The 13269-nt window shown below is 44.6% G+C and overlaps 1 protein-coding gene across 3 annotated transcripts in view; it reads right to left on the bottom strand.

Moving 5' to 3' along the window:
- Nucleotides 1-324: 324 nt before the first annotated feature.
- The window catches only part of AIFM1 (apoptosis inducing factor mitochondria associated 1), a 37936-nt gene continuing 24991 nt past the window's right edge, over nucleotides 325-13269 (bottom strand). For all 3 annotated transcript variants that reach the window (XM_039464037.2, XM_039464036.2, XM_074392140.1), the window contains 9 exons: nucleotides 12162-12238; nucleotides 10943-11051; nucleotides 9732-9839; nucleotides 9294-9382; nucleotides 8695-8835; nucleotides 5653-5795; nucleotides 2615-2739; nucleotides 908-1104; nucleotides 325-581 (listed from right to left, as the gene is read on the bottom strand). In XM_039464037.2, coding sequence (XP_039319971.1) covers nucleotides 510-581; nucleotides 908-1104; nucleotides 2615-2739; nucleotides 5653-5795; nucleotides 8695-8835; nucleotides 9294-9382; nucleotides 9732-9839; nucleotides 10943-11051; nucleotides 12162-12238 — 1061 coding nt within the window. In that variant the 3' untranslated portion in view covers nucleotides 325-509. The remainder of the gene's footprint in view (nucleotides 582-907; nucleotides 1105-2614; nucleotides 2740-5652; nucleotides 5796-8694; nucleotides 8836-9293; nucleotides 9383-9731; nucleotides 9840-10942; nucleotides 11052-12161; nucleotides 12239-13269) is intronic.

Genomic DNA, 13269 nt, shown 5'->3' with positions numbered 1-13269 from the left:
GCTTCCAGGAAGTCATGGGCGAGCAGGGAGACACATATACAAGGATGAGGCCTGGAGGGCTGGGAACATCTTCAGAGATAGTGAACCTCCTGAGAAGAGGGGAGGAGAGTCAAGTGTTGTGGGCCGAGGCCACAGCAGGTGCGTGCAAAGAGGTCTGGAGGGGTAAGGGAAGTTCAGGAAAGGAAAGGAGTTTCACGTGTGGAACAGGGCATGAATACACGGCTGAGAAAAATCCTGCACTTGGTCAGTGCTGCGATTTGCTTGCTTTCTAATATGCATGGCTTTCCTCTTTTACCCACCTGCCCCCTTGATGAGAGATCAGAATTTAATTTAGAAGAATCAGAATTTATTTCACTATGTGAATATTAAGAATTTGCCTACATAGTTGAAAATATTCACAAAGGACTTGAACATTCACACTCATACACAGAGAAAGTCTGCTGAATAAAAAAAATGCTCCTTTACCCATCCGACCTCAGCAGTGGGTTTGCCAATTCCACTGTGGCGCTTCAGTCTTCATGAATGTTGAATAGTTTGGCTACTTCATTGAGATCTTCATGCTGCTCACCGTCCTTAATTATCTGAGGGAGAGAGAGTAACAATAGGTCCCTAACTCATTCCATGTGCATTCAGGCCATGCCCACACAATGGGGCCACCATACCACACTGGGAGGGAGTTGTGGGAACAGCTTTCTACTAACCCAAAACAAGCAGCCTGCCAACTCCCAGGTCACCCAGCCAAGTCCCAAGTGAAAAAGAATGTTCCTGAGCCAAGGCTATACCTTTGTTCTGCTTAGGCACAATTTGACCTGGGGGTACAATGTATCTCAGGGCACCCGATGAAGTTACAAGAGTCTTTCTGACCCGCACTTCCCGCCTTCCTCTAGGAGCTATGGCAGGCACCTACCTTCCTTGCTATTGGCATTCGGTTAAAGATGTTCCACAGCACAATCCCCACGACCACTTTGTCCCTGAGGTAAAAGACAACACCTTTGCCGTAGTCCTCCCCCTGGACGGGGGCCTGTGGAACTCCCGGAGTGCTGGGAGGAATAGTAACTTCTGAAGCCTCGGACTCTGTTTCACTCTCTGATCGGATACCAGTTCCTGTGGCCAGCCCCCAAAACAAACACAGAAGCACAATCAAAACTTTAGTTATGATGAGCTTGGGACATTCTAGAAGCCAACAGTCTTTTGAGGCCTGCTTCAAGCTACTTCTAGAGGATTTATTTCTCTATGCCCTCTCAGTAAACCCTGGCCTTCTCCAGCCCCTCTCCACTGACAAAGCCAAGGAAAAAAGTCTTCCTTTCCAGCTTCGGGGCACTGGGTCAGTCTGACCCAAAACTTCCTTCCCTTATTACCTCATTTTAAATTTATGCTATGGATATTTCCTGGTATCTGGATTTCTTCAAACTGCAGACGGCTGGTTCTTGTCCTCTGAGGAACATTCTAGAGCTGCATGGTCCAAATACAATAGCCACTAGTCACAGATAGCCATGTAAATGAACATCATTTCAAACTGAGTAAGATGTACAATTCAGTTCTTCATCGGTACTCACCATGTTTCATGGGCTCAAAAGCCACATGTGGCTAGTGGCTAATGTACTGGACAGAGCAGAGATGAAACATTTCCATCGCAGCAGAAAGTTCTATTGGACAGTGCTATTAGACAGACACTTTAGCCAAAGCTGAAGGCACTTCCATATGGAAAAACCATAGTGGAGGCATTTCTTCCTAGAGAAAGATAAGAGGGGAAGGGAAGGGTGGCAAAGGAAGGGGGCACCTTGTTTTCTGAGAACCACCAGGCTCCAAATAATACTGTCCAGTGGACAGATCAGTGACCTGAACCCACTTACTAGGTTACTAGGAGAGATCAGAATTAAGGAGTATGGAATACATAAGAATTACACAGGAAAAGGACCTACATATCCATATGTCTTGCTTCCTCCTTCTTAAAGAGCACCTTGCCCTTGAAATACCTCTGGCAAAAGGACACAGAGGTTAAATAACTTGAGCTAAGGTCAAGAAATAAGGTCTTGGAGTTAATGAAAGAGACATGTGTGGGAGAGGAGTCCATTCCAAGAGGGGTGCCTCCCATCTAAAGAAAACCTGGCACTAAGATTTGCCGAATGGAATGAAAGGCAGCTGAAGAACTACTCAGCCCAGTTCCTCCCTGCCTGGGACCCATGGAGGATAGCCAGTCAAGCTAAGGCTCTCAGGCTGCGTTCTTGAGATTTACCTGAAGCAAAATAATAAAAATGACAACTGAAAGAAAGGAAAGTAAAAACGCAACCTAGAAAGTTCAGGTTTTCTTGTTTTCTTTCCTTAGATAGGTCTTCCCAGAGACAAAACAACAGTGTTGTTGAGCTAGCCACTGTCCACTGTCTAGGGCGGATACCTGCAGTATTTGAATCTATGCTTTGACCAGGATACCTGATTGTGCCAAATCTCCGACCACTAAAGAGTGAGGACTTGGGGTTTGGTTTCTTTTAAAGCACAACATGAAGACAGGCTTTCACTGACAACCCTCTCTGGCCAATACAGAAGCTCCTTGTTCAGGAGAGTCTGGACCACTGCTTCTCAATTCTCTCCATGAGGAGTGCTGGGGCTGCCTTACCTGACTGCTCTGTGGCAGATTTGGGGTTGTCCTGTGCAGTTGCTTTTGCAAAAACACCAACTGTGGGCAAACTACTGTCCACAAGACCAATAGCTTCATAGCCAACATCGGGGCCCAAATCACTCCTAAGAAGAGAGAAGAGGGTGTTCTGTCAAGGCATTGTAAGGAATGACATGGTAGCACATTTTCTCCATGACACTGTAATCTTTTTTTTTTTTTTTTTTTTTTTTTAGATGGAGTTTTGCTCTTGTTGCCCAGGCTGGAGTGTAATGGTATGATCTCAGCTCACTGCAACCTCTGCCTCCTGGGTTCAAGCAATTCTCCAGCCTCAGCCTCCCAAGTAGCTGGGATTACAGGTGCTCACTACCACACCTGGGTAATTTTTGTATTTTTAGTAGAGAAAGGGTTTTACCATGTTGGCCAGGCTGGTCTTAAACTCCTGACCTCAAGTAATTTTCCCACCTTGGCCTCCTAAAGTGCTGGGATTACAGGTGTGAGCCACTGTGCCCAGCCAACATCGCACTCTTATGCCAACCAAAGAACTTCTTATGGGTATCACAAGAGATGCCAAACTCATTTGCTATTGCTAGAGCACCTAAGGATGACCATAAGAAAGTAAGATTGGCTGGGCGCGGTGGCTCACGCCTATAATCCCAGCACTTTGGGAGGCCGAGACGGGTGGATCACGAGGTCAAGAGATCGAGACCATCCTGGTCAACATGGTGAAACGCCGTCTCTACTAAAAAAAATACAAAAAGTTAGCTGGGCATGGTGGCACATGCCTGTAGTCCCAGCTACTCGGGAGGCTGAGGCAGGAAAATTGCCTGAACCCAGGAGACGATGGAGGTTGTGGTGAGCCAAGATGGCGCCATTGCACTCCAGCCTGGGTAACAAGAGCGAAACTCTGTCTCAAAAAAAAAAAAAAAAAAAAAAAAAGAAAGTAAGATTAACTGTAACAGCTTTGATTTTTCCTTAAAAAGACATTATACATTATCACATATCCATGCAGTGATTGAAACGTTCTTCAACTTATTCATGCTTTTATCCCATGCCACATTTGGAAAGTGATGAGCTCCCTACTTCTGCTATTAGCTACTTTTGTCTTAAAATGACCTTTCTGAAGCTTTAAAGAGTGCTCCACATTTACGGAATTCAGAATTTGAGACGTTTTTATGGTTTCATTAACATACAGTATTTCCCCTTAGCCTTCATTTTTCTTTACTCTAAAAAAAATTTTATTTAAAAAATTCAGACAAGGTCTCACTGTGTTGCCCAGGTTAGTCTCAAACTTCTGGGCTCATGCAATTCCCTGGCCTCAGCCTCCAAAAGTGCTGTAATTAGAGGCATGAGCGACCACACCAGACCAGCCTTCATCTTTCAGGACTGGAATGCTTTCTATAAAAAGGCATCTTCATCTACTTGGTCATTTTATTTTAACTGCTCTTCTTGGAAACTTCTTATCATCATCACGCCTTTCCACTTCTTTTTTTCTGAGACAGGGTCTTGCTCTGTCACCCAAGCTGGCTGGAGTACAGTGGTGCGATCACAGTTCCCTGAAGCCTCATCATGGGCTTGAGCATTCCTCCCACCTCAGCCTCCCAAGTAGCTGGGACTACAGGCATGCACCACCACTCCCGGCTAATTTTTGTATTTTTTGTAGAGACAGGGTTTAGTCATGTTGCCCAGGCAGGGCTCCAACTCCTGGGCTCAAGGGATATGCCTGCCTCAGCCTCCCAGAGTGCTGTGATTACAAGTGTGAGCCATGGTGCCTGGCCTACACCCTTCTGAATATATCAGGGACTTCACAGAATATCTGAGGCACAGACATATCACTACCATGCTTTTTGGTAAGAATCTAGGATACTTGAGCTGTTTTTGTTCCTGGTGCTCTACATTTTATCTTCTTGGCTGCTGTGGTTTGTCGGACTGGTGTCTTCAGGGAACAGTCTACCATGACTCCTTGGAATCTATTCCTAGGCCCTGATAATTATATATTTATGGATAATTTTTATTTATTTATTATTTTTGAGATGGAGTTTCTCTCTGGCTGTCCAATGACACGATCTCGGCTCACTGCAACCTCCGCCTCCTATGTTCAAGCAATTCTCCTGCCTCAGCCTCCTGAGTAGGTGGGATTATAGGCATGTGACAACATGCCTGGCTAATATTTTGTATTTTTAGTAGAGACAGGGCTTCTCCATGTTGGTCAGGCTGGTTTTGAATCCCAACCTCAGGTGATCCGCCCACCTCGGCCTCCCAAAGTGCTGGGATTACAGGCGTGAGCCACCATGCCCGACCATTTATTGATTATTTTTTCCTAGCTGCATTATCTATGTTGACCCTGAAATTCATCTGCTGTTTTTTTGCAGCCCACTCATAAGACTGTGGGTGACTGTCCTAAAAGGTACTTCATCAGCTAAGAATATCCCCAACAGAAACCACTTAGAGGCTTCTGAAACCTTGATGTTTTTTATGTACATCATCTTTCAAATCAACAAGATGAATGTGTGTCAAATAGGGCCAGTCTTGGTACTCAGGAATGTCCACTGCTAACCATTCTTTATCCAAAGAACTGCCTATATATCCTGACTTTGAGTAACTCATCATTAAGGGTTACATGAGTGGGCTGCCCTTTTGTCAGTACGTTGGGCTAATTAAGGTTTTCAGCAAAGAACAAATTAAAATCTATTGCTGTCTACACCTAAGAGTATACTTCTGTACCACCTGTTACAGCTTGAACTCTGAGCTATTCTACCAGAAGTGCTGGTGCCATCTCCATTCATTCACCTCATCTAACATATGCCAGACAGGAAACTTAATCATTTTTTTTCTCCAAAAGCATCAGTTTGGTGAAAAACCAAACAGGACAGTTTTGCCAGATGGCTACCTGAGGGTAGAATGTGTAGACATAAGATGGACTTTTTTTCCCTTCTGCATGAAGCTAACCGGCTTGTAATGAAACCAAACCCTAACTCTGTGTGTGGTCCTAGAGATACTGGATTCTAATCAGTTGAGTCCCCAAGGCACACGACTATTACCAGAACATTGACTGATGCCAGTATGGCTTAGCAGCTCCAGTCATATTTTCTCCAGCCAATCTTCCACTCACAACAGCGTGATCATGGTGCTCTACCCGCCTCCTTCCCAACTTTATATCATAGAAGCATGCAGCATCTCCTGCCTGTGGAAACAAATACATAACATGAACACATGATTTTAAAAAAGCAAGTTAAAGACAAAATAGAAACTTTTGGAGCTCAAAGAACACTTGTAATGGTAACTAATTCATGTTTTCCATCTACTGGCCAAAGTTGTACATAAACTAACAATAACAGCTGAGAACCCATTTAAAATAATTTTTTTCTTATCTTCCTTTTGAGACAGGGTCTCACTCTTTTGCCTGGGCTGGAGTGTAGTGGTGTGATCATAGCTCACCACAACCTGATCCTCCAGCCTAAGCCTCCCAAGTAGCAGAGACTACAGGATTGTACCACCACGCCCAGCTAATTTTTTTTTTTGTAGAGATGGGTTGTTGCCATGTTGCCCAGGCTGGTTTTGAACTCCTGGGTTCAAGCAATGTGCCTGTCTCAGCCTTCCAAAGTGCTGGGATTGCAGCCGTGACGCACCATGCCTGGCCTGAGATCTCATTTTTAAATATCTATTCTGCTTCCATAAAGCTAACCTAAATCTTCTATAGTTCAGTTTACTTATATCTACTTCTTGTTCTTTCCTTAACAGACAGGACATTTAATAACTATGATTTGCAGAATGTTCTTTTCTATATGTAGAAACCAGTTTTGGGATGTGACTGCCTCTTACCTAGAAATCTTTTCTAAGATTAGATTTCTTTTGTCATTCAGTATTCATTCACATTAGACAAATATTTGTGGATTACTTATTATATACAAAAGTATTACGTTAGGCTGGGTATGGTGGCTCACGCCTGTAATCCCAGGGGTGGCTCATACCTGTGATCCAAGGCGGGTGGATCGCCTGAGGTTGGGAGTTCAAGACCAGCCTGATTAACATGGAGAAACCCTGTCTCTACTAAAAATACAAAATTAGCCGGGTGTGGTGGCACGCTGGCACATGCCTGTAATCCCAGCTACTCGGGAGGCTGAGGCAGAAGAATAGCTTGAACCCGGAAAGTGGAGGTTGCGGAGCTAAGAGCGTACCATTGCACTTGGGCCTGGGCAACAAGAGTGAAACTCCGTCTCAAAAAAAAAATAAAAAAGTATTATGTTGTCTGGGTTGCTGAGACAAAACTAACATGGATCTTGACTATGAGGAACATACAACCTAGTGCAGAAAGATACAGCCTTGCTCGTAACTACAGAGCAATGTAAACAGTAATGTGCCATATGAGAGGAACAGATTAAAGGAGTTAAGTACTTCAAGCAGAGGGCGAGAACCTCCAACTGGGGGTGAACTGGGCCAGCTTCACGAAGAATGTGGTATTTGAGCTCTCTAATCCTTTGTTCATCTTTGTGGCTATGTAGAGTCTCCCAAAGCAACCTAAAAATCCAACGAGTGAGCAACGGTAAACTATGAAATTCGCTTAATGGAATATATAGTCATTAAACTGTTTACAGAGTCTGAAACAACATAGAAAATGCTTACATTTATGGTGTTAAGTGGAAAAAGAATGGAATATTATATGCAGTATGCTTGCCACAAGTAAAACAAACCAACAAGAAAACCTACGTGCAAGGAAACAAAGGGAAGGAAATACACCAAAATATTAATGGTTGCTGCAGGTGACTTTCCTCTGCTCTCTCCTTCTTGTCTGTCTTCTACATTGACCACATATTACTTTTTTTCTTTTTTTGAGACTGAGTCTTGCTCTGTTGCCCAGGCTGGAGGGCAGTGGTGTGATCTCTGCTCACTACAGCCTCTGCCTCCTGAGTTGAAGCGATTCTCCTGCTTCACTCAGCATCCCAAGTAGCGGGGATTACAGGTATGTGCCACCACACCTGGCTCATTTTTGTATTTTTAGTGCAGATGAGGTTTCACCACATTGACCAGACTGGTCTTGAACTCCTGATCTCAAGTGATCTACCTGTCTCAGCTTCCCAAAGTGCTGGCATTACTGGCATGAGCCACTGCTCCTGGCCCACCTATTACTTTCATAACAGGTTAAAAAAAATTGGTACATTTCATCTTTTTTTTTTTTTTTTTGGAAAAGGAAAGTTTGGAGGGGGAAAAAGATTCCTCCAAGGTGCTATGTCCTTAGCTGCAGAGTCTATACACAAACACGATACACTTGTAGCTAGCAATGGAGAAATTACTTCATGGTTCCTACATACTATAGTCTTGTTTGTGTCATAATAAATTTTAAGAAACAACTAAAAATAGCTCTTAAGGAAAACAAAAATAGAGTAATTTTCCTTCCTAGAAAACATGTTATAAAATTGCTTCATCTTCCATCCCCCAGATTCACGTGTGAGCAAAGGGAACAGCAGATCTGTGTGAAGGCTATGTGCATACCCACCAGGGGTTATGCCAGTGGCTGCCGCCAGTAAGTAGAATCCGAAGAGCTCTACTCCTCCAGGCATGCACACTGTTCATTTCATCTAACACTAGCTTGCAGATGAGGCCATACCTGGTCTTCTGAATCAAGCAGTTCACACATTTCTTTTTTTTTTTGAGACCGAGTTTTGCTCTTGTTACTCAGGCTGGAGTGCAATGGCGCGATCTCAGCTCACCGCAACCTCCGCCTCCTGGATTCAGGCAATTCTCCTGCCTCAGCGTCCTGAGTAGCTGGGATTACAGGCACGTGCCACCATGCCCAGCTAATTTTTTGTATTTTTAGTAGAGACGGGGTTTCACCATGTTGACCAGGACGGTCTCGATCTCTTGACCTCGTGATCCACCCACCTCGGCCTCCCAAAGTGCTGGGATTACAGGCTTGAGCCACCGCGCCCGGCCACCAGTTCACACATTTCTATTGTGTACCCTCAGCCTCTAAACACTCTGACCCTATTTGGTAAGGCTGTTGATGAGCTTTAGTATACTACTGCGCAGACTTGTTCACAGGCTAGGAGAATGAACTGTGCTTGGTCATGCTCTCGCACACTTACCACCCAGATGTTAGAGCGTGCTTGTAGCTCTGCATTTACCCGGAAGCCACCAAAATCTGAATCTATTTCCAGGCCACCAGTCTTGGCCAACTCAACATTGGGCTCCAGGCCCACAGCTGCCACTATGTGGTCAGTTTCTACCTGAGGCAAAAAAGAAATACTTCAGTCAATTACCACAGTTCACACTTACGTCTACAGGCATAACAATGGCCCATCATGCCATTAAGAATTGGGACTTTAAAAAATCATGGGTTAACTTACCTCTGGTAAATGGATTTTAAGTTCTATTTCATAAGCCTCCACCACCCCATCTCATGTACACCCCCCATATCATTCAAACAGAAATCTGCCACCCTAGCAAGGACTCAAAACTCTCTGAGACAGTTAGAGAGAGGCTAAGGGGAAAGTGGTTCACAGGTGCCTACTCTGACTCTCATCATTCTGTTTTAATGGAGGAATAGTTAATTTGGAAAATTATATCAGGTTAATGGCAACTGCCAGGAAAACTAACCTATGGGTGTCAAATGAAGGCATAAGAATGGGGCAAGGGGAGGGGAGAACTGGAAGCTCTCCTGGCAGCCTGTCTTTTCTTTCCTTACCTTCCTGCCGTCTTTCAGCTTGATAAGTAACTTGCCACGGCTGACTCCAACGGACTGCACAATAGCATTAGGCATCACCTTAACCCCCTCTGTAAAGGCAAACGAGACCTGAGATTGAGCCTATGAGGCTATCACTTTCATGGGAAGTAGGGAAACTGACCCGTAGTCTCCTCCACAGTAAAACTAATAATCATCAGTACACAGGCAACTCTGGAGAGCTGCAAGAACCTGAACCCATGGTTCATTTTCAGCACTTCCAGGAATTTGGGGCATCTGATTCAGAACACCTAGATGAACTTGGCTGACTGGAGAATGGTGGAAACATTTTACAGGCCAGGTGATAGGGCTTATGTTAAGAGGGTTCCCATAGAAGTGAAGTTTGCCTTAGGTCACACTCAAAGGAAATAGAGTAGCGGCATATAGAAACAGTCTCTCTACCTCGTCTGACTTTTTCCATAGTCCAGTTGCTGAGGTATTCAGGAAGGATCTTTCCCATATTTCCTTTTTCGGGGAAGAGTTGAATCACTTCTGTGCCCAAGGCTTGAGCTGGTTAGAAGAAACAGAGTAGTTACAGCAAGAAGCAAAAGTCAATCCTAGGAAGACAGTTAAGAAAGTAAAGGAGCATCAGGCAGCCTTCACTACAGACAGGGCAGAGCTGCAATCCAGGCCAGAGCGCCCACTTATAGGACACTGGGCACAAGGGCGTTGGTGCTCAAGTTCATTTGTAAGGCAAATAAAACAGGTGCCAGAACTGCTATCCCCAGATTAAGCTTCAGATGGTAAGCTCTGTGCATTTCCACCCATGCAGTCACCTAAGGCTCACACAAGTGCTTTGCAACCTCTGAATAGGAAGCATCCTCCTGAGAAGATGCCCTGATTTCATACAGCTGAAAAATAACACTAAGAAAACTAGTTGCCACGAAACACTCAAACTGGAGCTCACAGATCTGTCAGGCTGGGAACCACCATGTGCCTGAAGGGAAGTTTTTTGCTTTTTTTTTTGAGACTGAGTTTTGCTCGCTGCCCAGGTTGGAGCGCAATGGCACAATCTTGGGTTACCAAAACCTCCGCCTTCCGAGTTCAAGCAATTCTCCTGCCTCAGCCTCCTGAGTAGCTGGGATCACAGGCATGTGCCACCATGCCCAGCTAATTTTGTATTTTTAGTAGAGACAGGGTTTTTCCGTGTTTGTCAGGTTGGTCTCAAACTCTCGACCCCAGGTGATCCGCCTGCTTCAGCCTCCCAAAGTGCTAGGATTACAGGTGTGCACCATCACGCCCGGCCACAAGTTTTTGGCTTTTTACAGGAAGCAGCAGTTCAAAGACACCTATAATTTTATAGTCTGCATTGCCCTTATCATCTTCATAACTCACTTTCCTTAATATTTTATTTCTAAGGAGTCCTGGCATAGAGGCAAAAGGAAAGGCAAAGGGAAAGGGAAAGGAAAGCATCACTCTTAAGTTGCTCAGGTGACAGCTTGTTGATCACCAGGGATTCCTCACTAGAACTAATCTCAGTGCCTAGCTTTTCACTATATAAACCTTAAACTCTTTCTACTGATCCTGCCAAATACATCTCTGGAATTTGTAAGACCACACAGAAACTATAAAAGACTAGAGAAAGAAAATCAAAGTCAGCCCTCAATACTCACCCTTTCTGCCAAGAGCACAGGCCAGTTCGCTACCGAGGAAGCCCCCACCGATAATCGTAATTGACTTTACTTCCCGTGAAATCTTCTCCAAGCTTCTAAAGTCTCCAATCTGCAGGATCACATCAGTTTAGTCCATTAATATCCAAAAGGGGCATAGGATAATAATACTAGGAAGTAGTTTCTTCTAATTCTTTGGCAACAGTAAATCTTCTCCTTGTATAAGGTACCTCAATTTTAACTTCTATGTTATTAATATAAATTTCTTTCTTCATGGTAACAGTCCTTCTATAAACAGTGGTTCTCAATTGGTGGCAGTTTTGCCCCTATCTTCCCCAAGAGGACATCTGGCAATATCTGAAGACACTTTTCATTGTCAGGGCAAGTAGGTACTCCTGGCATTTAGTGCATAGAGGCCAGAATGCTGCCAACATACTACAATGCATAAGACAGCTCCCACTACCATTATCCGGCCCAAAATGTCAATACTGCAGAGGCTGACAAACCTTGTTCTATGAAGAATTTAAAAGACAGTACACAGCCTGGCCAACAGGGTGAAACCCCGTCTCTACTAAAAATACAAAAAAAAAAAAAAATTGGCCAGGCGTGGTGGCATGTGCCTGTAATCCCAGCTACTTGGGAGGCTAAGGCAGGAGAATCGCTTGAACCTGGGAGGTGGAGGTTGCAGTGAGCCAAGATTATGCCGCTGCACTCTAGCCTGGGCAATAGAGCGAGACTCGGTCTCAAAAAAAAAAAAAAAAAAAAAAAAAAAAGACAGAACAAACCTTATCCCTGAAAAATGACAGCAGTTTTTATAAGCACAGTATTAAGAAGCAGAATACCCCCTTGCTTTTTATTTAGGTACTCTTAACTTTTTTCTCTGAAGTCTCTACACAGCACTTGCAATGAAAAATACCAAGAGGCTATAAGGGGTTCCAATGAATCAAATGCACCAGGAAAAAACAACTATGGAGGAGCAATCAGAAGGATCTATTGCAAGCAATACAAACACTCCAGTTTTTCCCTAGGAGCTTAAAACCCTTGAGTGAGGTATCTGAGGTGCAGAGAGAGGAAGTGACTTGCTCAAGGCCAGATAACAAGTCTGGAGAAGAGCCATAAATAGAACTTGGATCTCCCAAGTCCCGGGTGGGCACCTGGGGACTGCAAGATTATACTACCTCTTCAAAAACAACACAAGGAAATCACTAAAGCAGACGATTACCTTTCTGAAAAGTGTTGTTCTACTCTTCACCTCTGCTCCAGCCCTATCAATGGCAGACAGACTTCTTGGAGTACCTCCTGGAAATAAGAGAAGGAAACCCTTTAGCCCAACAAGCAGGAGCTAGCCCAAACAATACCCCCTCCACCACACAAAGGTGGAGCCCTCTTCACTTAGCACCATGGCGGCAACAAGAGAATAAGATAAGAAGGCTTTGTTTGCCTTCAACTCACCTCACAGCAGGCTTTTTGTCAGTTTCCTTTGAGAAGCAGATTTGAGAGTCTGTCTTTAAGGGGTGTACCCTCCCACTAGGTGGCCAAAAGGCTTAAAGGCTTTACTTTTGGCTTCCATGTTCTTTTTTTTTTTTTTTTTTTTTTGAGACGGAGTTTCGCTCTTGTTACCCAGGCTGGAGTGCAATGGCGTGATCTCGGCTCACCGCAACCTCCGCCTCCTGGGCTCAGGCAATTCTCCTGCCTCAGCCTCCTGAGTAGCTGGGATTACAGGCATGCGCCACCACGCCCAGCTAGTTTTTTGTATTTTTAGTAGAGACGGGCTTTCACCATGTTGACCAAGATGGTCTCGATCTCTCGACCTCGTGATCCACCCGCCTCGGCCTCCCAAAGTGCTGGGATTACAGGCTTGAGCCACCGCGCCCGGCCTGGCTTCCATGTTCTATTCTAGTTTCTCATGAGGATTCGCCAGCTAGCATAGCTACATGGGTTTGATGAATTGCTTCTGTCTCTTTTCTTGGTTTCTGATTGCAACTGGCAATGAAGCCACAAAACAACATCGCTTTCAGGGCAAAGGGTGAGGAGAGAGGAAGTGACTTGCTCAAGGCCAGATAACAAGTCTGGAGAAGAGCCATAAATAGAACTTGGATCTCCCAAGTCCCGGTCTCCCAAGTCCCGGGTGGGCACCTGGGGACTGCAAGATTATACTACCTCTTCAAAAACAACACAAGGAAATCACTAAAGCAGACAATTACCTTTCTGAAAAGTGTTGTTCTACTCTTTTCAGAACATGGAGAGAAAAAAAGCATGGAGAGAAAAAAGGGCAACTTCTTTATTCCTCTACCAGGAAAACAGCAAGGATCATCCAGACGGGCTGGTGA

Source organism: Saimiri boliviensis, chromosome X, assembly GCF_048565385.1.
Source record: "Saimiri boliviensis isolate mSaiBol1 chromosome X, mSaiBol1.pri, whole genome shotgun sequence".
NCBI classification, from domain to species: domain Eukaryota; kingdom Metazoa; phylum Chordata; class Mammalia; order Primates; family Cebidae; genus Saimiri; species Saimiri boliviensis.
This window is presented reverse-complemented; position numbering and strand designations above follow the sequence as displayed.